We start from the raw sequence: 25,451 nt of genomic DNA on the forward strand, positions 1-25,451 counted from the left end.
TAAAGTGTTCTGAGTGGAGTGTCCAGAAAAGCACTATACAGCACAATAGAAGCACTATACAAGTGTAAGGAATTATTATGATAAGTCTGCATATCTTTTGCTAAGTATTTTATTTAAGACATTTAGATGATTTCAACCAGGTAAACAAGAGAATTTTAAAACCACTCCTGTAAGAGACTGGTAGCCAGTGTAGGTTTTCCAGCACAGGAGAAATATATTTGGCTCTTGTAGACTGTAGTACATACTGTAGTAATGTAGCAGCTCTGTGCCTTCTCATCTACATCACACAGAAGCAATGGCCAAACTAGTAGAACGGGTTTGTATTAGTCCAAGCCTTCCACTAACAGGGACCTGTTTGACTCACCTGCAATCTGTCTGTGTCAGGACGTCCCCTCTGGATCATTGTTCTGATGTGTGTACTGTGTGGTTCTACTTTCCATATGGAACTCCTCCAGTACTTTGGGTTGCTTCTGTTAATTCCTCTCAAATCTTTGAATACCTAAACTCCGTCCTTGGCAAGTTCTCCCTTTCTGCTTTAAATAAATGCGCTCTTTCTGCTATGACATAAATTTCAGCCCACTTTTTCCTAGCTGAATATACTGTATACATTGGGTCATCCAGAATCATTCACCCTGCCAGTGTATTCTATATCAGACAGCAGTATCCAACACTAAGCAGAATTAAAGATATATAGTGAGATCAAATAGGTTGCAGTGAGCCAATGTTTTATTTGGAGTTTCCACCTTTTGGAGAGAAAAAAAAGCAAAAAACATAGAATAAGACAGGAAATTTCAAATTCTGAAAAGAAGAACAAAAAACATGCTTGTTTTTGGATACGACCCCAAACCTAATAATACTAAACTCAAAGGCCTGTGTATCTGTATATTAGTTTGTTCATTGGGAAATGACAGTAAGCACTGTTTCAAATAACATGGCCTTCTTAAATATCTTAGAAATGATGTGAAGGATATCTTTGTGTGAAGTCTGGTCTTACTGTAACACTCCAGACAAGGCAGTGCTCAGGTCTCAGGGCGTAGTAATGCCAAGAGCACTGAACTTCAGAGCGTCTCAAACAGCTAAGCTGGCTCAACTTTCAGGGATCACCTTCCACCTCAAAGCATCTGCTGGCATTCCTTACAGCTATAAGGCCCCACAGCAATTAGAGGAGAACCCCCTGAATTTCAGATGTGTGAAAATCACACTACCAAAAAGGAAAGAGTAAATGTTACGAACAAGGATTTAAACAAATCATGCTTCACATCTCAAAAGTGATCTGTCTTTAAAAAATGGGATAATCTGTGCTTGCAAGACTTGTCCTCTAGGCAATCTTCCACAGTTCAGTTATGTAGTCAGTGAGTTGGATGTTTGCCTCAGTGATCCTAGCTAGGCCTGTTGGGTACTAACTACCGCCTATTTTTATATTAAATGTTCTTTTTATTATGAACTTAAAGTGCTGGTTGCGTGTGGCAGTTTAGCATTGACAGCTTTTAAATTGCTTCCCTGAGAAATAGGGATTCAATTTATGGTTGTGGTGGTGGTTGGATGTAACCCTATATCCCAAGACTTTGAACCAACAGTGGCCCACTGAGAATAAACTATAACTGTACTTATAGATGTATGTTTCCTACAGTACGTTACCCTTAAAAACAGCACAAAATACGGGAAGTACAGAGCCATTTATCCCAGGAAATTAAATAAGAAAAAAGCTCTCAGAGGAGTTAATCACACAGTGATATCTGATATCAGCTTCCATAGATAAAACACTGTACATGAAGTTACGTCCTGATCTGTCAAGCTAACCTTTAGGTCATTCCACTCCAGTTCTCTTTAAATCACATTAAGGCTAAATTAAAGCAAACAGGAAAAGTTAAGTGCCTGTGCTAGCTCCCCATGGTACATTTTGAGGATGGGATGATAAACAAACACCACTTCCTGGCTTCTGTGTGTGTTTATTAGATTCTCAGGCCACAAGAGAGAGTATTTTCTGAGGTATTCTAAGGAACGCTCTCAGCCAAGGGCAGGTGATGCCAGTGGAGGCATATCTTTGTAGATATTATTTCAGATCAGGGGATCACTCCTTCATGAACAAAAGTAGCTGAATAAAAAACTATATGAATCCAAACTCTTTACGAACTTCAAATACTCTAAATCAGTCCCTTATCACTATTATACTGTACATGATATTTCACAAACCTATGGCTCTCTTTTGTGAGGGTGAATGGCTGCAGTTCTTTTTTTCTGTGTACTTATTCACATTTTCAACCAGTGAAAACCTCAGTGAGGCGAATGCATTTCTGTACAGAAGTGCTTCAGACCCACCTTTTCAAATGACCAAAATCAACACCCTGGTTGGGCTCCATACTTTTTCACTTCCTGTTTTTGGTACAATGTTGCCATACCTTGGACAGTGGAAAAAATGAAAAATTTGATGCAAATTTAAGAGTGGTAGTTATACAAAATCTACCTGTTCTAAATCCACGCTGACTATCCCTTAAGTATTTTACCCATTATTTTTAATGATTACGATTAATTTAAGGACCTAGGAATATTTAAAAATCTGATTGACTTCAGAAAGCTACATATTTAAATCAACATACTATTAAAGGGGGGTGATGCAGTTACTAGCATTATTGCCTCGCAGCACTGGAGTCCTGGGTTCAATTTCTGGGGTTCATGTGGGTTTCCTCTGTTTGCTCCAGCATCCTCCTACAGTCCAAAGACATAGTAGTAGGCTAACTGACTTCTGGGAAAAATGGCCCTGGTGTGAGTTCATCTGTGTCTGAGTGTGGTGGACTCCGATGATGGACTGGCGTAGTGTCCAGGATGTATCTTTCGCTTAGGTTCTGGCTACTCTAGTGATGCTGTACTGGATCAAGTGGTTGAGAAAATGCATGGATGGATAATACTGAAGGGATTGTGGACATCATACCCTGGATAATAATCCAGAATCCTGGAGGACACTCAGCTGTGGGTATGTTATAGTCTTATGCCTGGAGCAATAGCTACATTTTTACCAATGACTGATAGATGAAGACTTCATTGGGCCATTGGTAATAACTCTAGTACAGGACCTCAACACACACTGACTGTTTTCAAGCATTTTGTAAAGAACAAAGAATAATAAACTGGTATAAACTGGAAACTCACTGGCTTTCACAGGCCATATAATGTACACCTTAATATGGATACTGATTGATATCCTTGGCTACTTTTAATTATACTGTAGCTCTCATTCCACACATTGTGGGGAAAAAAAGTTCTAAAAACTGAAAATAAGGCAAAAGAAATGTCACAGCAAACAGAATGAACACTATGACTTCACAGTCCGCTTACTCTCTTCATCCGAGTGTGTAACACATAACAGATAACCATGATCCATTTTTTCTCCTGGATATTTCAAACACCTTCGGACTTTTTTAAAAATGTTTTTTTAGTTTTACAGTACTTTATAGTTTTTTGCTCTTAAAAAGAGAGTAGCATGGAAAAAGAGCAGTGGTTGAAGAGGTACTGTATACCTGTGAAGGTTGATATAAGCTCTAGCTGAAAAAACTGCTGCTTGATTTGCAGGTTTCTCCTGGGTACAGTAAAAGGAATTACAGCACACTGCATTATACAAGCACACCTGAATTTACTACGTGCTGACTCTAGAGATTCTGAGCTTTTATTTTTAGCATAATGTATTATTAAGCTACATACTGGTAACATTTCTTATGATAACACCATGTTAACATCTGAATTTAAATAACATTCTACAATGGAGAAGAATATTGTACTTGCCGTGGTTGTATAAATTGTTAGAGGGGATGAACGTTACGTTTGACATGATTACAGTAGTATTCAGTAAGTATTCTCTCACCATTTCCTTTACACTAAGGGTGAAGAAAAACGACACTACGTGGTTGAGCGTAAAAAAACAAAAACTCGCTATGTATTTTTATTCAAGAACACGCTAAAACAGATTTCATCTCACACTGCAGGCTACTGTACAGCTTGTGTCGATCATTCCATTCGCAGTATACACGATTTGTTCAAAGATATCGGCGAATGCGATGGCGAAAGGTTGTGGTAGTGGCACGAAATATTAGCGGCACATTTACGCTTTTAATAACAAACGAGCTGCGGTCTGTGGCAGCTCGCTTTCACAGTCGCAGCCATCCACCATTTCTCTGAAGTATCTGGATATAACAGTGGGAACCTCACTATGTCATCCTGCTCTAGCGAGGGTAATATAAACGCCGAATTGCTCCGCACTGACTGACCGACCAGGGAAACCGAATCGCCAGTAAGTGTTCGTTGTCTTTGTTAAAACCGCAGTACAGTAATGAAGTCGTCGTGTGATTCTTACGGCTCTTTTTTACCTGTGGCGAATAAAGCTAGTACATCTGTAGATTTTGGTCTTTAAATGCTGGTTGGTCGAAGTGAAAGAAAATACAGCAATCAAGCTTGGCGTTGCTACTGTATGTATTGACTGACTAGGAACGGACGTGGAACACGCCGTAACTAGAGCTGCTACTCCTATTCTGCAAAAATGGACCGATTTTCTATAATTAAGACTACATTCTATGATGATGATATTATTATTATTATTATTATTATTATTATATGCAGCCTCTCTTTATTGATAACTCCTACTGTCCTTGCTTATTTTTTCTTAGAAATTCCATTAATACTTAATACTGTACGTACTGTAGGTTGCTGTGCGTTGCATTAGTGATGGGCTTTGATTGGAGCCCCGATCCTGGGGTTTAAAATTCCAGTCTGTATAATTTCAGATTATTGGTTCTCTTATCTTGTAATACGGCAATGTTATTGTAACTACAGATTCTGTCCGACCTACACCTGCTACATTCATTGCTTCATTGAGGCGGAAAGACTCTGGCAGGGACGGATCGCGTGTTTCTTTCATTCTCGCCTGTGTTGTTTGCTTGAGCTGTTTCTTATACATTTTTTCAAGCGACCTCAGATTCTATGAATAAATGTCAAAAGACTGTTTAACAAAAACACCACAACGGCTACATTTAGGCATATTACTACTCACATTGTTTGGCGTAGTAATTATTAATAAAGGTAACAACATGCCATCAATGAGATTCGAAGAGTAGTGTGTACGATATCGTGGCACTAAGGAATTGTGAAAGTCCTCTGCCCATCAGCGACACAGTTGATTCATAATTTGCTGTCAAGACTTGCTGGACTATAAAAAAAACTACTGAGCGTGACCAGGGCTCCGACAGAAGGCAGGAAATTACAGTAGCTGTTTTCATCTGTCCCACCAAGAGAAACGTGTCTATTTTATACAATTCATCTGCTTATGTGCTCTGTGCAATGATTACAATAAATTCCATACAATTCAGTTTTCGGGTTTGAAGACTGTACGCGTTTGAGTGAAAATAAGCTCCTAATCCTTTAAAAAAAACAGAGGTGTATTTCCATCACGGGTTACCTGTAAATGGTACAACAACAAATCTGTTTCTTTCTAACTTCGGCTGCAGATCCTTGCCTTGCTCAGAGGCCTGCCGTGTTGGAGGGGAAGTTTGTCCCTGTAGATTTGGACAAGTTTGGAAACCCGATAGTGAGGCAGCAGTCTGGGCAGCTGATGCGCCGCAGCTAAAAATAATCCGCTTCCACTATTCACTGCCTGATTACACACTCGAAAAATCCGGGAATGAGAATGAAACTGTGTCAATAGCCAAAAGGATATTTTTTCTGAGGTAAGAATTTCTTTTAAACGGTTTATTTTCTCTTCTGTGGTACACACACACACAGGTGAGTTAAGTGCGTTCATTATAACCGTACGGTACGTTAAGACTGACTTTACTATTGCAAGAACTTCTCGGTATGGGCACATTTACTGTACAAATTGTGAGTGATTTGGTTTTAGTTTGACGTTGTTTACGATGCATATTTGGGATATTTTTTGAGAACTTGCTGACGAAAATTAAAGATTTCTACAGAAAAGTCCAATTTCCGAGGAGAAATCTACAAGTATAGGTCATCAATACAGTAGCTTATTTCCTTAATGGGAGATGTGCTGTAATGATTACTACCATTTATTAAAATATTAAATGTGTATTTTCTCTCTTTTAGTGCTTTATTATCATTATTATTATTATTATTATTATTATTATCACAAATGCAGCACGGACATTTTTAATGTGTTTCACAATGACACAGTAGACTTTAAAACACAATTTGGGAAATGCTGAAGTTCAGTTAATGACTGTGATCAATACTGCTCAGTAATATACCGCTTAAAGTTGAGCATTTATGTTGTTTTGATTACGCCATGGCGTTATACTACCTAAGATGTGAGCAGCAGGGCAGAGGGATGAGGGTGGGAATAATTTTGATTGAAGTATTAAGGTCCCAGAGAGATTCAAGGGCAAATGTACTGCAGGCTGCCCAAGTGAAGACTGGCTTCTGTCCCGTGTCAGAACTCACCTACAGTCCAGCCTCATGCTGTACATGGCTAATGGAATCCCTTCACGATTTGTGCAGATTTCCTTAAAGTGATTTTTGTTGTGATGATAATATTAATATTACAAGTTCAGGTAAATAACAACATTTAGCATGGCATTTTTAATTTTGAAATCTCCGAATCCCTTTACTTCAAAATGTGATAGTTTTCTTTTATGACGTGTATTTGAAATGGCTTTAAATGAATGGCTTTTTAATTTCCATTGCAACTGTTGCTTTTTTTCCCCAAATCTTTGTAGACCTGTATCTCCAGGTGTCACTATAATCTCAGCATAAATATTTGTCTGTTTCAAAGCACATCTGGATCTAAGTTTTTTAATAACAAAACAGGGAACGTACAGCGCTGTCATACCTAGTCACACCTGTTACACATGCCTTTACTTTCAAAAAATTAAATTTTTTGAAAGAAATTTGCTAACCTTCCAAGCCAAACATTCAGTTACATGTATAGTGAAATGTGAACAGCCTATATGTTTGAATTAGTAAGAATATAGGAAACAAAATCTGATGTGAAACTTAATCTGGTGGAATTCCCTCATGTGGTCCAGTCAGACCAGAATGACCTCTGGGAATTGGACTGGTATAGTTCCAGGTACTTGAATGTCCTGACTCATTGTGTGGCTGTCCAGCCAAGGAAATCCTCACAAAATTAATTACATTCAACAGTAACTATTGATTTTTTTTTTACCCTAGCTCATTTATTGAGAATCAGATCTTTTAACAACAGAAAATATTCATCTTAACATAATGAATTGCTGTTGGTGTTTTGAATATTCATTCTAACCACTTTTTGGAACTTGATGCACTGGCATTCTTGCAAAACCAGAAAGATGGAAATTGGAAATTGGATTGAATATCTTTAGTCTGTTTCAGTCACGTGCCAGAGGAGTACCGTCCTATCTATAAAAATATTATCCTGTCGTTTCTGACATTTATTACCCTTTTCAGATATCCAAAACATGCTTGCAGGTGCAAACACATAAAGCACAACCCCCAAGGTAAACAGTTTCAAACATACAGACTGTATATTTGTGCTGAAAGAGATCTATGTCTAACAATATGAGCTACAACCTGTTTCCTGCTGGTTTACTGTTAAGTGCTTAGAGTTTTACTGTTGTGATGAAATATACAGTATAATGATTGCCATAAAAGCTATGATAAGGATAATTATTGTTATGTGTTCTTCTCTACCAGCTCTCTCAGAATCAAGTTGGCATCATGTCCCTTTCGTTCTGTGGTAATGACAGAAATGACTCCTACAGTGTGGAACCCAGAGTCCTGGACAATGGCTGCTTTGTGGATGCTCTTAACTTGGTTCCCCACGTCTTCCTTCTCTTCATCACTTTCCCCATTTTGTTTATTGGTATGTAAGCAAAAAATGAAAAATGTGGAAACAACATTTTTATGGAACCCGAATATTTTAACCACTGCATGATATAAAACATGCATTAAGTTTGAATGAATTGTCTAATTACAGTTTGGGTACTGGCAACATCAAATCAAACATGACCCAGAAAATTGCTTGTAGTGTTTAGTGTTTTCATGACAAATGTCAGAAAAGGATCCGCTGAAGTGAATTAAATACAGGACCAATTAAACGAACCAATAATTCAGTTTTGCAATTTGCCAAATATACCTCCAAGGTATTCCATCTAACTTACTCTAGAGCTCACAAGATTATTGGGAATCTTTTGAACTGAAACGCAAACAATGTGTTGCTTATAATTAAAGATTTCTGTTAAAAAGTAGGTAAACGCACTTAAGATTTTGTGGTCGAACATCTTTAGTCATATTTGTCCTTCACCTAGTCCCCACCAAGCCCTATTAGTAAATAAAATTGATCTTCTTTGACAACACAAAAATGTACTTTATTATTATTTTTAAAAAATCAATCAGAATTCAATATCTTTGTGTGATGAAGTAAGTGTTTACTTTTAGTCCTACCTTAGCCTTAGTCAGTTAAGATGGTACAGTACGTGGAATCAGGTGCTAGAAGTAATTCTACCTGTATATAAAATCAGGAACTTTGTCAGTTTGGCCTTAAACATTCAGGTTTCCGGTAACACATCATGCCAGATCCAAAGAAATCTGTGACAGTCTTAGAGGAAGAATTGTTGCTGCTTATCAGTCTGGAAGGGATTAGAAAGCCATTTCAAAACAAAATGAGGCCTATAATTCCACAGTAAGTAAGATAATCTGCAAATTGAAAAAAAAAATTAAGACTGTTACCAAATCTACCTAGGAGTGGCCATCCTTACCAGATTCTGAGCATTTGATCACTATATGATCATCCTAGAAGGCTTGAAGAGTCCCAAGACTACACCCAGGGATCTACATGCCTCTCTTCCTGTGGTAAATGTCAGAGTTCGTGAGTCTCCATCAAGGAAAGCAGAAGGAGAAAACCCTGGTCTCCAAGATGAACTTTGCTGCATGGCTTAAGTTTGCAAAAAAAGAGCACTTGAACAAAAAACAAAACTGTTGGAACAATATGCTCTGGTCCTATAAGTCAAAAGTGGACTTGATTGGCCATAATGCAAAATGTCATGTTTGGCGAAAACCAAACACTTGACCAGAAGAACTTCACACCACTCATCAAACACGGTGGTGGTGGGTTGATGGTTTGACTCTGCTTTGCTGCCTCAGGACCAGGACACATTGCTATCAGTGAGTCTACAATGAAATCCACACTGTACCAGAGTTAAGATAAAGGAAAATGTGAGACCATCTCTCTGGCAGCTAAAGCTAAACTGATAGTGGATCATTTAACAGGACAATGATCAATTGTCATTTACCAATGGAATGGTCAAGTCAAAGTCCAGATCTAAAATCCACAGAGATGCTGTGGCAGGACCTAAAGAGAGCTTTGCATATAAGAGGACCTCAAACATCACAGAGCTGAAGCTGTTCTATAAAGAACGGTGGGCCGATTTTGCTGCTAAAGGCAGTGCCACAAGTTACTGAATCAAGGAGTGAATATTGAATGCTGGCTGATTTATTTTTTAAATAAAGTAGAATTTTTGTGTTATTGGTCAAACTAGTTTTACTATTAAGACTTGGTGAAGACTCAGTTAAGGTCAAATATGTCTAAATATGGTCAATATGGTCAACCACAAAACCTTAAGGGGGTGTACTTACCACTGTATTCTTATATTGTATAGTACCTCTCAATACAGTGCATTCTTAAGGCATTTTACATCAATTTTACATTTAAAATACTACATTATACAGAATATACAATTAAACTAATGTAGTTGTAATTGGGAAATTAAAAGAAAAAAATGGATTGAGAATTAAAGGCCATAAGTTTTAAGATGAGTTCTAATAATATAAACAGAAGCTGCATTGACCTATTATTATTTAGCATTCTTATTAATAAGCATCTGCATAAAGTCTAGAGTTTAACATGCTGGCTCTGTTTCTAATATTTTTAGTTCAAACCGCGTTTCAGTTTGGTACTCTGGTTTTATGTTGCACTTGAAATGTATTCTCTGAGGAAACTCAATTTTCAGTTTATCTTGGTTATTTTTTGCACTGTATTCCTGGGAATGTCTTGTATCAGCATCTCTTAATCCATTCTCCCAGGACCTTTTAATTGACACTTCCTGATAAGTCCTTTCATGAGGTTATTTTGATGAGCGTCTGTGAGAAAGCCCAGTAATGTCTTTCACTGAAGAGACTTTGTTACTTCATTTTCATGCAGCAACAGAGAATGAAGACAGAAAAGATTAAGTTGCTTATTAAAAACTAGTACCCAGACTGTGTAGTAGTAGAAGCATAAAAAGTAATTTTGTTTTGTGTCATACTCTTCATTCATGAGGGTCATTTTGCATAGCAAAAAGGACTCACTTCCTCCACCACTTATGGGCAGCTGCTATTTGTCAATAAAAAATATATTTCAGCCTGTTTAATTATGCATGATTATATCTGGATTTTTAACTTAAAGGGTTTGTTTGAAAAACAGTCAAATCAAGTTTCTGGATGTAGTGTATACAACACAAATATGTTACCTTAATTGTTTACTAGTGTTATAAAGAAACAACTACCAACTGGATTGACATACAGTATACAGTATTTGATTTGAAACCCTTTAGAAATGGACATCTGTATTACAAGGAGAGGTTTTTTTTCACCCATAAACATTTCTGATTTATTTCCATGGAAAATATTGTAGAGATGAGATTGTGTCAACGTAAGTAATAAGAGATTCAGATATAAGGGTTTGCCTGTAGTTGATCGATTTTACATGATGCTTTCCCCAGTGCCGTCCAGAGTGGGCTTCATGCTCAGGGACTGGTTTGGTTCCTATATATAGATGTGCTATCAAGATCCAGCCCTGACACTGAATATGTCTATGGATGGACTAAATGGGCACTGAGGGACATATGTCACATCTTTTCCATTTGGTACAGTAGCAGGTAGTATTTGGTCCTTAATATTAAGGTAGAGCTGACCATGAAAAGTGTTGCATAAAAATAAAAAGTGGTAGATTAATTGATTACAAAACAAGATGATTATTGGTGGAACTGCGAGTGCCCCTGAAGACGGTGCAATACCAGTTCAATACCAGTGCCCATTGTCCTCCAAGGTGACCTAGGTGCTACACATAAGGTATTGCTGTTATTGTATTCTGTGGTAGACATTCATTAGTCCTCAGAATGTCAAGATGCAAAAGCACACTGAGACTCCATTCAGGATCCTCTTTTGTCTCTGCAGGCTGGGGCAGCCAGAGCTCTAAGGTACAGATCCATCACAACACTTGGCTGCATTTCCCTGGTCACAACATGAGATGGATCCTGACCTTCACTCTGCTGTTTGTTCATGTGTGTGAGATAGCGGAAGGCATTGTTTCTAATGGGTAAGCGTCTTGATCTGCTCCCGTCAAGCTGATCTACTAAAGTGCAGCAGGGCAGAGAACGAGAAGGACTGCTATAGGTTTCTGTTCAAAATATGGAAGTCTGATTATATACAGTATAATTTGCTTTTGCATTACAGAGTTGCCATTAATATTAATATTAATGTGTATTGTTAGCTTATCACTCTTGTTACCATAATGGGAGTAATACCAGGTTTGCCACAGACATACAGTACATACTAGTGCAAATAATTGTAGACCCAGTATAGCTTCGGGTAGAGTAGAGTAGTTTATTGCCATATCTACACATACATTGGAATTCTTAATCACGCTGATCTCTTGGGATGTACCAAATTAGGAATCCTGACTGGGGGCACATTGCACAGCAGTAGTGGTGGCCAAAATTATTAATTGTCTTGTGACCAGGAACCTGTGGATCTCTATGGGTATGCATTGATCTTTCTGTCTAAATCACCGTAGCAAGACTTTCATAAGCCTACTTGTGTTAAAGAAGGATCTTACCCAAGGGAAAGCTTGTCTGCCATCAATTTCTATTTGCTGAGATATACTGTAGGTTCTAGCAGCCAGATTAAGCTGGAATTTTCTATAATATTCAAGTTTGAATGTTCTATAGGAGATAAAATTAGAAAAAAAGATGGAAATGGACAGATTTATGCTACTAGAAATCATACGATGTTGGTACTATATGTTTCTCTTGAAAACACAATGGATATTTATATTTTATGGTTCTCAAAGCCTTTTACTTGGTTAATGGATGCATGCACAGATTTCAAATAATCAAGTTGTTAAAATGCAAAAATAGTAGTAATAGTAAAGTAATAAGTAATAATGTTCATTTCAGCTTTTTGCCTTTCCAACATGGACCATGCAAGATGCAACTTTGCCTCAATGTTTGTAGCTCACAAATATATTGTAAAAAATGAGGAGGATGGAATGCACAAATGTTCCCTAGCTAACACACAGGAGAAATGTCATAACCTGGATGATCTCTGCCAGAACTCTTGGGAGTTAGAAGGGGTTTCTGGGGGCACAGGAGGCAAGTCAGCCTCTTGAAATACCGGGTTGCCACCTGCATGTCCCAGAAGGCCAGTGGAGAGCAGTGGAATGGAATCCAAATTAGCAGTGTGTCACTGGAATGGAATTCTCCCAAAAGATGATGTGATGCTCTTGTGCTGCATGGTTGCTTACCAGGGAACATATTACCATCAAAAAATGGTTTAACCTTTGGTTTGTTTGGCATTCTTAACTCTCCCTGATTGTGAGATTTCCCAGTGTCTTTCTCTAAGCGGTGAACAGTCTGACTGCAAGTTTATTTGCCAAAGCTGAAGAGAGCCTGTCATATCTCATATACCTACAGTACATTAAGGTTCAGAGACAGCTGTGTGTAATGCAGATTGTAAGAGTGGTATAAACTCTGTATATAGCCATAAAACAGCACTGAAGTGCTACAAGCAAGCATGGGTTTAACACAGACAGCAAATGTTTATATATGTGCGGGTTGGTATAAATTAGAAAGCTTTGGTTTGTTTGAAAATTCGCACAGTGGAGTTTTAATATATTGACTAGAATATCAATGCATTTTTCCAGCCGAGCTCTTCTTTTCCATTCAGTAAGTGACTGGATTGCTGTTTCCTAACTCTGTCCTTGAGAAGCTGTACTGAGCTATAACTCTTCGTTTAATACAGTTTATGAGACAAGGATCAATGCAGACTCTCGTGTTTCTTACATTATAGTCTGTCACCTTCATTTTCATGAGATCACGTTTCTCTTCTTACTGAGCATCCTATTGTGTTTGTTCTGTTAGAGTTTCTGTTGTTTAACCCAGTTTGGCTATAATCACATTCCCACAACTTTCCCCAGTAAGGAAAGAGACTTCATAAAGAACTCTTTCATTCACAACAATAACAATAATAATAATACTTCTTCTGAGGACTCCCCTCCACCAACACCAGTGTGCAGCCCCACCTTGTATGAAGGCGACAGCAGCCAGAGTGCTCCAGTACACTCACCACACATCAGCTATCAGTGGGAAAGAGAACAGAGTGTTGAAGCCAATACATAGAAGGGGATTATTAGGAGGTCATGATTGGTAAATGCCAATAGGAAGTTTGGCCAGGACGCTACTCTTTACAAGCATTGTCCTCAGATTTTTAATGACAACAGAGAGTCAGGACCTCAGTTTTGCATCTCATCTTAAGAACGGCACCTTTTTATATTATAAGGTCCCCTTCACTATATTGGCACATTAGGACCTACACAGACTACAGGGTGAGTGCCCCCTACTGATCCCACTACTACCTCTTCCCAGGAGGTCTCCCATCCAGGTACTAACCAGGCTCATACCTGCTGAGCTCCAGTGGGCTGCAGGGTGATATGGCTGCAATTTCACTAGGTTTGACTTTACTGATTTTTATCAATGTACTCATTGTACTTCAACAACACCAATACCTGACAATCTTTTCTGGATCTTTGTTTTGAATATTTAGTTTGTGTGGTGAAAACGAATTTAACCAGAAACAGAATATAACAAGCAGCATTTAAAGAAGCACATTAAAAAGGGATGAGATATTGCATTAAAATTTCATAAAAAATTCCAATGGTACCAATGAGGCTTGTTCATATTAAAAAGTAAATGTAAACAAAGATGTAATAATTTGAAAAAAATAACAAGAAAATAATATCCTAAAATATAGTAATTTCATATTATTCTCTTCCTATGATAAATGTAGTTTCACCCATTTCACAAATTTACAACAATGGATGAAAGGAATCATAAACTCTCACAAATATAAGCAATGATCGTTGTCTCTTCAAATTCACGTTGGTTTTCTTTAAAGTAAATATTTCTCAGTTTCGTTCTCCTTAGTCCTCTCAGATCCACTTTCCCTGTTTTCAGAAATACCGTATCTTAAAACCAACACTTACTCTCTGTGCACTTACCTGAAGTCATGCCATCTTCAGGAAGTAGACAAAGTTCATATGACAAAACATATATCCCCGGATTATAAATGAAACCCGAATTGGTGGCAGAATTTCACCTTAGACAAGAATGTGGCACAAATGATTCTGTATTTTGATGTTATATCTCTTTCTACAGTATGTAGAGTATGGATTACTCTAGCTATTACACTCTTTCTTTTTCTTTTTAGGTACATGAAAACACACCATCTTCATCTTTTCATGCCTGCATTTATGGGCTTTATAGCAGCCACTACATCTGTAGTTTATTACCACAACATTGAAACCTCCAATTTCCCCAAATTGCTGCTTGGTAAGTGAATGGTCAAAATGTGTTTTTTTGTGGGGGAGAGCACTCATTGCCTGCCTGGCTAACATAGAGCCAGCAGCTGCATATTGGGGTGATTCTCCGTGTCAAAAACCTTAAAAGCATGACTATACCACTGCTTTTGGCAAAGTGATATTCCTATTACCTGATTTTTTGAATGAGGAACTCCTCTGCAGTTTAGGTCAGCATATCAGCTTCAACATTATAGGGAGAAGGCTCTAATCTAGTCTTATTTTCACTAATTTTATGCAGAGTAAATATATCAGATCACATTTGCAAGTATGACTCTGCTCATTTCTTTTGTTAAATTAGTGCACCACTCTTTCAGTCCTGTGAATTTTAAAAAGGACCAGTTGGGGTGCGATGGTGGTGAGGCAGTTAGTGCTGCTGCCTCATTCCTCTGTGTCCTGGGTTTGATTCTGGCATATTTTGTGTGGAGTTTACATGTCATCCTGTGAAGGAAAAGGGAGAGGTTTATTCCATGTTGAAACCTGAAGAAGACTCCACAGCCGAAATGCTATGCCTCTTTTCTTTTTTCAGCATGGAATAATCCCTTACCTGTTCCTTTCCAGCTTGCGCATGCCAATGCAGCTACTGTACCTACTCATGTTATCCTGTGTGTCTGTGTGGACTTTCTCAGGGTGCTTCTGCCTCTCACATGTGTGTAATTTTGCCATCCAGAATGTGGTCCTGCCTTACACCATAGTAGGCTCTAGTTGTCTCAACCTTAGAATACCAGTATATGTTTAATGGAAGGATGGAAAGGGACCAGTTATTAGGGCAGCTGTTAGCAGAAGACTGTTGATCTTTAATGTGGTACGTAAGGAATTTCAGTTCAGGTCTTGCAGATAGAACAATTTAACAAGGCAAGGGCGAAATGATTGTGAAGTCAACAGGAGTAAAATGTTTACAAGTTATGTAGTTGGACCCTGTATTTGATCTCTTGTCTAAGGAGCCTTCCAAGCACTCAGCACGCACAGCCCCAGACAGGTACCTAACACTACATTGAAAAAGACTGGTGCAAGGAGTTTGAACTCTTTAGAAAGAGTTAGAGTGTAATTCTGACTCTTTGAAGTATGTTGCACAGGCCATGCAGGATATTCATAAAAGTGCGGATTTTTATATTCAGGACGGAGTACTGTGCCGTATGCAATAATGTACACTGTTCATGCTGTCAGAGCTGAAAAGTGCAGGTGGTATGATTTCTGATGGGAATCTCCAGGGCTTGTGCACAGAGGAACAGTTCATTTCTGTTTAAGATTAAAACCTAGTTTAAGATTTCAATAATCTTTCTGACAGTTGAAAATAGTTGGTCCTGGTCTTTATAGTAATGGCGTGTCTATGAGCTTGGCCTGGTTGTTTAGAATCATTCCAGGCTGCAGGAGGGAGCGCATCTCTTTATCATATTTTAATGGTAAAAATCTCTATTTTTTTTCTCTAATTCACAGCTCTGTTCATTTATTGGGTACTGGCGTTCATCACAAAGACTATAAAGCTGGTAAAGTACTTTGAATACCAAGTGGGGATTCAGCATTTGAGGTTTTGCATCACTGCTATGCTGGTCATCCTCTATGGGCTGCTAATGGCAGTGGAGATCAATGTCATTAGGATCAGGGTGAGCACATATTTTCTTTTTCTCTCCAATGCAAGTGTCTCCTTTATAAGAAATTAAACAATCCCACTCCCCTCTCCTCAATCACACCAGTACAACTTCTCCTTCCAATTAAATATTCTGTCTCAGAATGATGGAAGTTCTTGGAGTCAGAGCATGTTGAATTGTCCTGATATTTGAACGGCTTCCGTCTGTGTGATTTCCAGAGGTACGTCTTTTTCACAAACCCCCAGAAGGTGAAACCTCCAGAAGACCTGCAGGATCTGGGGGTGCGGTTCCTGCAGCCTTTTGTTAATTTGCTGTCCAAGGCCACATACTGGTGGATGAACCCTCTGATCATCGGTGCCCATAAGAGGCCAATTGAACTGAAGAAGATTGGTAAGCTACCAATAGCTATGAGGGCTCTGACCAACTACTTGCGCCTGAAAGATGCCTATGAGGAGCAAAGGGTGAGTAATATGGACAACATTCATACAAGCTTTTGTTTGCTCTTAATAACACTGCAAACATGAAAGGCATTTGTTGTTAAGATACATATACAAGTCCTCTAAATCTCACTGGTTAAGGTATAGCTATGATAATGAGCCCTAATAAGGGTTAAATATCTGTCTGTGGCGATTGTCTGCAATGTAATGTATGCAAAGAAGAATTAGAAGTCTTTTTAGACAGTTTTGCTTTCTAGTGTCGGGAAACAGAGCTAAATAACAACCTCTCATGATTCTTAGCAATTTCTGCTTGTCCTTAAAAACACTGCTAGACTCATATAATTAAGTTTTCCACCTTTTGGCTTTAGTTGATAAATCCTGATATCTCTCAATGTGAAAACATCAATCAGGTGTATTTAATAATCACCATAGGAAAAACACACATACTGGTGGGACACAGAAGTGTTGCTCAGCTTGCGTTGACTTTCCTGGAGCAATTGTAAAACCAGCTCTTCACCAGCTTTTCTGAAGTGTTTGTGTTGATGAGTTCTATGTTTATTAGGCTTAATCCTTCATACTGTAACAGCTCAGAACAGTACCAGCATTGTGCATTTTAAAACATTATTTATTGAAGGCAAAACTGCTGGCTTGCACCAAAACTAGTACTTTCACTATAGTGTTTGTGAAAGTATATATACAGCTACCCTCCAAAGATTGATTGGCTAAGCTAAATTGTCCATTTCTTGAGTAGCAGGTTTGAAACCCCTTTCTGATTAACCTATGCTATCTGGATATGATCTGCTACAATTCTGACTCCAACTTATTTAGTGTGAGCTTCAGGTGAATAAGATTGTTACTTTCATATTCATAACTATCTTAGTTTTGACTGTATTTTATAGAGTATTAAGCAGGAAGGAAAAACAAAAAGAATTTAGAATGATATTTTATAGTGTATTTATTATTAAATATCATGCTTTTTCCAAGAAATATATTGAAAAAATGTTGTACCTTTACCAAGCAGAAATGTATCTAAATACTAAACTACAAAACAAATTTGACAAAATTGAGGTTTTTCTAAAATAGAGGTTTTTCTTAAAGTAGATAGTTTGGTACAATGTGTTTTGTTCCAGATTCTCTTGCACATAAGACAGAAAAGCTGAATGTGAATTTTTCTGCTTTTGACTTGCAGCCTTGTGACCTTATAGGGGATCTCAAATAGAAAACTAAAGCAGAAAATATCTTTCTTTGATGTCTTTTAAAATTGCTCTCAGAACAGCATGGGATTTCGTAAGCAGATGTATTTTACCCTCTGGAACATCAAAGCAGATCTGAAATGCACAAGATGAAATTAGGATAAAGGAGCGATGGAGCAAAATCCAGGAAAAAAAAACAATGTAGCTGAACCCGTTGCTAAAGCTTTTTTTCATCCTCTCTTCTGTTCCCTGGTGTCCTGACTGCATGGAACAAGGTGGCTGACGATCCTGAAAAGGCCCCCTCGATCTGGAAGTCAATGTACCGGGCTTTCGGACGGCCCATCCTGCTCAGCAGCACCTTCCGCTACCTCGCTGACCTGCTGGGCTTCGCCGGGCCCCTGTGCATCTCCGGCATCGTCATGCGGCTGGAGAATGAGAGGAACTCAACTAAGAGCGAGCAAAACAATGTGAGTTTGCAGGGGTAGTGTCATGATTGTAGTCCCTCCCCCTCAAGGGCGCTCCGGCTCTTTCACTTCTGAGTTGATTTTGTGCACCTGCCTCCTATTCAGCCCACCTTAAAAGCCAGACGCTCACTCTGTTCCGGGCTCTGCATTGGTTCCTGTACCAGGCGAGTTCGGGACCTGTAGCGTCTGGTCCCGTTCCCTGTGTTTTCCTCACTCATCCCCGGATTGTGTCGTCTGCATAGGGTCCCCAAAGAACGCTTCGTTACAGGTAGCACAGGGTCCGAGCCTTGGTCCTGGAGCTGCTTTTAACTTTTTAATAGTTAAACAACACAAGCAATTAACATCAACCTGTACCAGTTTCTGGGTTTTCATTCAGGGGTCTGGAATGAAAGCAGTTATACTTCTGTGACGCAAAGGGTCTTATGTCAGGAAGTCATTAAGTAAACATTGGTTGTTCAGAGGGAGCAGCTACTTTGGTAAAATGGGATGAGGAGAGTTCATTTGCTAAATTTCTTAGCAAAGTATTTTTGACATTCTTTAATAAGGAACTTTTAAAACTAGAGTCTGAGAGCAAAAAGCCTAATAAAGCTATATAAAGGCTATATAGGTAGGTAGGTGACCCAGTAGAGTTACTTAGGACTAGGGTCGGGATCCATTGGCTAGCATGGCCAACCCGCTGAAATGTTGCCTAGGATGTACAAAGATTTTATAAAACAAGCTTGAGTGTAAATTTGTAGATAATAAAATAAAGGTAAAAGTACAGTATTATCATGGTAAAAGTAACAGCAATGATAAATCACAGAAGATTATTATGAAGTAGTGTAAATGTATCTAATCAAACACCAGATTAAATTCCTACCTTGTTCTCTAGCCTCAGTGCTCTGTTTTGGACTACATTATTGTTCTAGGTGTTCTTTTTTCATGTCATTTCAGGTCATCTTGCTCTGTGTTCTCTCTTTATAAAAAAAAGAAGTGCAACAATCTTTTAATCAGAAACTCCCTTGGCATTGACAACTGGTATTTCTAAACTGTTTGATTTAGATGATTATATATCAAGTAATTTTCTTCTTGTGTTTATCATAACTTAGCTCACACTTGCTGAAGAGAGCTATTTTAGCTCAGCTTATCTTTTGTATCATATAACACTTCTTCAGGTGACATATGCCTGGAAGTTTCAGTATTTCAAGGCTTGTAAGGACATGGAGTTTTGCTATTTAATCTACATATAAACTATCTCTATCTCTGAACCTGTGATGTATAAAGAGTAGTTCTCAGTCTTGGTCCTGGGTGACCACTGTGTCTGCTGGTTTTCATTTCTCCTCAACCATCCGGACACAGACTGGGATGACCTATCAGTCGCTCCCGCAATGACATTTTTTTCCTTCTGGGTAAATGCAATTGGTTACATCCCAGGAAACACACCTGCATGATGGAAATGATGAAACTCCAGAATTGTCACAGGGTTAAAAGCAATACAAAACCCATTCACCTTTATAAGTGATGGAAGAAAATGAACAACACACTCAAAAACAGGAAATTGAAAATAATTTGTCCGATAAGGACAAGTAAATACCAGAAAAGACATACCAGATTTCACAACCACTGGCCTATAGGGTCTTGTTTCTTCCCTTCTGAGTTCTCGGATATGTATCTGACCTACAGTGGTTACTGACCTCTAAGAATATAAGAATTGTTACAAAAACAGACTAGGCCAAATAGCTGATCTGTCTAGTTTTGTTGCTGGAGAGATCAGGAAAGCCCAAGACAATGTGAAGAACAAACTGAAAGCAAAATTGCACATTCATTTTTAGCTGCCTATACCTTAACGCTAAGAGTTTAAGGAGTGCAATGCAAGACCTCAAGGCTATACATATAGAGGTAGCTTTGACTTTATAAGAACAACCAAATCGCAGGTACAGAATGATGATGGGGACTGTTGTGTTTGATCAATTAGAGAACCTTTAGGGCTTTGAATAGTTAATCCAAGGTATTGTGTGTTCCAAGTCTCTACTCACTGAGCATTTTAATCTATCATTATTAAAATCTGCATAGCAGTAGTTTTCTAGAGCACGAGTAACAGACTTTTGAGTTAACTAACCTTTTTATCACATTATGAGTGTTTATTTTAAATTAAGGAGTCATTTGTTACCTGTTTCTAAAATGTATCCACAATAAATGTGACACAAGTCCCAGTGAAAAGAGCTGGAAGTATGTCTTCACTCAAAACTTTTAGCACAATAGATAAATTAATAATTAGACAGAGTCAGCCAGGGATCTGTTTCACATTCAGTAGTAAAACTAGTACACCGGGTCACAAGTGGAAACTAAAAGAAAATACATTTAAGATGGAGGGAAGAAAACATTTTTCACAGTGCTGCAGATATCTTTCCAGCCAGCTGGCTGAAGCCCCAAATCCAAATTCTTTCAGGACATATCTGTATAAAATTTTAGATTTGCTTAGCTGCTAAACTGCCGAATAAGCAAGATGAGCCAAATGGCTCTGATTCGCAAACTTTTTAAGTTTTTTTAATTTATATTTCATTCCATTTAGAAAAAGAACGTTTTGGAAAGTTTGTATTAAACTCTGTGTGAATGTAGCCCACAAGCACTGCTCCTTCATCAGTGTCGTTTGGATTTGTTTGGTGTCGATGCTGAATGTCACGAATTAAGAATTCATGTTCACTCAAGGCTCCTCTGTAGGATGTAAATGTAATCTATAGAGAATGCAAGAACCATACACTCGAGAACAGCAACAAACTCTAAGATCTCAAGTTAAAAGGGTGACTGGTCTCTTCCTGTGCCTCCTGTGAAAGACAGTAGGAGAGGTAAACTCAGTGAAACGCTGGGCCAGAACAGGCTTGCATATCTTTGTGACATGGAAAATTCTCGACTCACGTCACACTCTCTCAGCTTTTTGTGATGGTACAAGTGTCGGTTTAAGACTTGAGCCACCCTGGAAAATGTCAATGGCTGTTTTCTAATGTTTTTTTTTATTTAGTACTTTCCTACAGTCTCACCAGTAGTAACCAAACTTTTCAAACACCTGTGGGGGATTCAGCAAGTACCCAAATTCGAAAAACAACAAAAAAGTATCAGGCAGAAAACTATAAGATTGAAAGATCGAAATCTGTATTCTTTTCTTTGAAGAATCATATACAGTACCAGTATGATGGAGGAAACATTACATAAGATTTTTTTGTGATTCTGTATCCTTCATAAATCTGGTTTATGAAGGAGTCATGCTAGCATGTTGATCACTTGCAGTCTGTGTTGCTCTTTTCTAGGCTTGGTTTTTTGGAGTTTACTTCCTGTCATCAAATGAGCTACTACAGAACACCTATGTCCTGGCAGTTCTACTGTTTCTGGCCCTGGTGCTGCAGAGGACATTTTTACAGGCTTCATATTATGTTACCATAGAAACTGGCATCAACCTCAGAGGGGCATTACTGGTAAGTATGAATTCCCCTTTACCCAGTGGATATGTGTTTGCACCCCCCTTCTGTTCTTGTTCTGTTCCTGCTTTTTTTCTAAAGGCAAGAATGTTTTTTTTTCTGTGAATACTTTGCTATCCAGGATTTTTCCAGCAAAGGTCAAATACAACTACATTTTACAACTGTGAGAATATGTCTATTTGTCTTTGGACAGGAACGTGAGATACTCTGGTTTGCTTATCAGGCATTGTCATCAAAACAATCATAAAATGAATTAGATGTTCAAATAACACAAAGGCTACATCAATTCTGAAAAAGAGTCAAACTCTTTTTTATTGTTTACATGTACTTTATTTTTCTGATCTGTTATGCAATAAATCTTTGTAAATAACTAACCTAGCTGGAAAAGTACAGATGTGATTAGTTACTGCTTGTTTTAGCTCTACACATTTTAAGTTCACATTGTCTGGCTGTAGCTTCAAGTATTTTCAAGTGAGAGCCGTTCCTAATAAATTATGTTTTCACAAAATAACACAATTAGTGCTCATGTATTTCCTGTGTTTCTTTTCTGAAATAAACCAACAGCTCATCCAGTCATGAGGAGCAAGTCCAGAGCTATACAAAAGATTCATTACACCCTTAAAATTGTCTCAGAATGTCTTCTTTGCCAGCTGTACCTGGAAAAGTCAGTGCTGTTTCAAATGTTGAAATGCTATGACGACCTAGTAGCTAAAACATCATTGTTTGAATGAATAGATATCCTGGCATGTTTTGAATCTGTGTGCATTCCTTTGTGCTACACTATTTTCAGAAATAAAAAAGGCTAACAGTACAGGCTAAACATTAAACAAAACATTCAACAAACAAAAACTAGTGTGGGACTAACAAAGCCAAAATCATTCGTTCACTTTGTAGACAAAGATAATCCTTTTTGTCTCATCCTTAAAGCTTAGAGTAATATCTGGATATATTTCAGGTGTAGCTTAAATATTATTGTTGTGACTGATAAATTAACTCAGAGTTCTGGTCCTGGAGAGCCAGATGGACATACAGTAGAATAGTTAATCCAACAATAGTGTGTTCCAGGTCTCCACTCAATATGCATTTTGATCTGTGGTTAAAATCAACATATCTGTAGTTTTCCAGAGAAGGAAGAACAGATCCTTGAAATTACTAACCCTTCTAGCATATCACATTATGTAATGTATGTTTGTTTTAAGTTAGAGTCTCTAACCTCTTTCAAGCCTTCTCGTCATCTCATAACATTAGACTAAAGTAAATATGATACAAGATGCAGTGAAAAATTAAGCCATGGTGAGACTTTGTGTCTTGCCTCCACATTTCTAATTGCAAGAAAATTGGAAAAAACAAATAAACTAGGAAGTTCATATAACACATAATTTACAGTGCATTCCGTGAAGGAAAGTTTTGCAAGTGCCTCGTGAAAGATTTTGCTGTTGGTGCTTTCCCTGAGCCCTGAGCTTCTCTTTCTTTGACTTCCTCGCAGGCCATGATTTATAACAAGATCCTGCGCCTCTCCACCTCCAACATGTCCATGGGAGAGATGACCCTGGGGCAGATAAACAATCTGGTGGCTATAGAGACCAACCAGCTGATGTGGTTTCTGTTCCTGTGCCCAAACCTCTGGGCAATGCCTGTGCAGGTAACAAGATTATGGGCCCCCCTACTCCCCAGCAGCCCACTGGATCTCAATAGACAGACAGCATTCACACAGAGATTGCATGGTCTGTTACAAAAGCATTAAGGATAAATGGCAAATGAGGATCTAATAGTGAGCGCTAATCCAGTTCCTATTGCAAGAGGGCATTAAGAAGACAGGTATTTATCCCGCATGAAAGCAGGCACTGCAGGAAAGCTCTACAGTAGTAGTGAGACGTTGTTTCAGCTGCCATTTCAAACGGTAGCAAGTAGCAATTGCCTTTTTTGTGGTTCGCCCTTAGAAGTGGCTTCTTCCTGGCAAGACTCATCATGTTCAGCTGGTTCCCTTCTATCACTGTATCCGCCCCTTGTCTAAGAAAACCTTGATGGTCTTTATGATGGATTTGATTTGGCTGAAAATTCAATATTTATCTGAGGGAAATTTCTGAGACAGATGCATTTACTCTGGAGTAGAGTTAAATCCCTTTGATTACACACAGACAGTAGTGACAGTCACACTACTTTTATAACTTTACATCAGAACTCATTTGGGTTGCTGTAGCTAAGGGGCTGAATTGAATTCTTTATGCAATTGAAAACCTTTTGAATTTCATTAAAAAATCAAATTATTTGCTAACGATGACCATTTTTAGCTTTAGCAGTTTGCAGTGTAGATTCCAAATCTTAAGTCTTACTGTATACGAATGTGTCATGATTGCAAACACAGATGTCCAGAAAATGTGGACATTATGCAGGACGCTGAATAACTTTGCCGGGCACTGTATATTTACATATATGAAGACATAAATAGCACATGAAAAATTAAATGTACTGGCAGTTTATTGCAAATTAATTTAAATGAAATAAACTTAATTATTCTAATTTTATCTGCATGTGCGGGCTATTGCCTTTTCTTTGACATGCAACATCTGATAGGAAAGCACTAATCTAGCTGTTAGTGAGCTGTTAATGTGTTCTCTACAGATCATCATGGGAGTGATCCTCTTGTATTACCTGCTGGGTGTCAGTGCTTTAATAGGAGCCTCGGTCATCGTGCTTCTTGCCCCAGTGCAGTACTTCATAGCCACCAAGCTTGCCGATGCCCAGAAAAGCTCACTGGTAAGTATGCATTTGAAGAGTATCCTGCGTCTATGATCATAGATGTTGGCAAAAGGCACGTTTTTCATTAGATCAGGATATTAGAAGCACACCTTTTTCTCTGGAAGGCACTGGACAGCATCAAACAAGGCGAAGAGTGTTCAGTGCCTGCTAAATCAAACATTGTGCTAAAGTTGCTGTACAACCCCAAAAAACCCTTTTCTTGCACATTTGGATGTACATTAACTTTAAATTGGGAAAGAAGAAGGAAGTGTTATTGTTTTTGCCATGTAATGCAGAGTATTTTCGAAACTTTGTACTTTATCATGGTGTCTCATATTGGCTTCTGTCCCAGGATTATTCCACGGACAGACTAAAGAAGACCAATGAGATATTGAAGGGGATTAAGTTGCTAAAACTCTATGCCTGGGAGAACATCTTCTGTGCCAGTGTGGAAGAGACCAGGAGAAAGGAGCTCATCAGCCTGAAAACCTTTGCCCTCTACACCTCCATGTCTAGTAAGAATAAGAGAACCCCAAAGGATTAAAAGCAAATTTTGTACCATCAATAATGCTGTCGTTGTGGGCAGACTTCACTAGCAGGGTGGTCTGTGGCAGTAAGAACACATTGAGGTGTCGCATCTGCACCCTCCTCAGAGCTTCTCCAGTTAGAGTCATGAGGAGTTCATAGAACAACAGCTCATCAAGCCTTTTAATGCACCCAGTTTGCAATATGCATGTTAAAATTCTGTTTACTGGAACTCCACTCTTAATGCAGAATTGGCTTTTACAGCTGTAGGCACATGTAATACCCCCAGAGTTTGGGTGAAAACAACAGCAAACATCTCATACAGATGCCAAGCAAATCTTAAAGCATATGAGAAAAATGCACATTAAATAAATGGCTCTGGATTCCATCCTTATATCATTTGTT

General features: G+C 38.4%; 1 protein-coding gene and 1 long non-coding RNA gene across 6 annotated transcripts in view; one reads left to right on the forward strand and one right to left on the reverse strand.

Moving 5' to 3' along the window:
• Positions 1-674: 674 nt before the first annotated feature.
• Positions 675-5,519, reverse strand: LOC148829876 (uncharacterized). Its single transcript, XR_016091473.1, has 3 exons — positions 5,444-5,519; positions 2,320-2,399; positions 675-743 (listed from the first exon to the last, which is right to left on the reverse strand). It is a non-coding gene; the product is annotated as an uncharacterized LOC148829876 (long non-coding RNA).
• A 92-nt stretch (positions 5,520-5,611) lies between these two features.
• abcc9 (ATP binding cassette subfamily C member 9) overlaps positions 5,612-25,451 on the forward strand; it is a 70,641-nt gene continuing 50,801 nt past the window's right edge. For 4 of the 5 annotated variants that reach the window (XM_088923394.1, XM_088923396.1, XM_088923397.1 and 1 more), the window contains exons 1-11: positions 5,612-5,711; positions 7,672-7,840; positions 11,191-11,332; positions 14,500-14,621; positions 16,085-16,251; positions 16,455-16,697; positions 18,142-18,333; positions 21,615-21,779; positions 23,269-23,424; positions 24,405-24,539; positions 24,874-25,036. In XM_088923394.1, coding sequence (XP_088779520.1) covers positions 7,696-7,840; positions 11,191-11,332; positions 14,500-14,621; positions 16,085-16,251; positions 16,455-16,697; positions 18,142-18,333; positions 21,615-21,779; positions 23,269-23,424; positions 24,405-24,539; positions 24,874-25,036 — 1,630 coding nt within the window. In that variant the 5' untranslated portion in view covers positions 5,612-5,711; positions 7,672-7,695. Of the gene's footprint in view, positions 5,767-7,671; positions 7,841-11,190; positions 11,333-14,499; positions 14,622-16,084; positions 16,252-16,454; positions 16,698-18,141; positions 18,334-21,614; positions 21,780-23,268; positions 23,425-24,404; positions 24,540-24,873; positions 25,037-25,451 lie in introns of all 5 variants that reach the window. The other variant, XM_088923395.1, reaches the window with a different exon arrangement.

This window comes from Atractosteus spatula, chromosome 8, assembly GCF_055471065.1.
Source record: "Atractosteus spatula isolate fAtrSpa1 chromosome 8, fAtrSpa1.hap1, whole genome shotgun sequence".
In the NCBI taxonomy this organism is placed as follows: Eukaryota; Metazoa; Chordata; class Actinopteri; order Semionotiformes; family Lepisosteidae; genus Atractosteus; species Atractosteus spatula.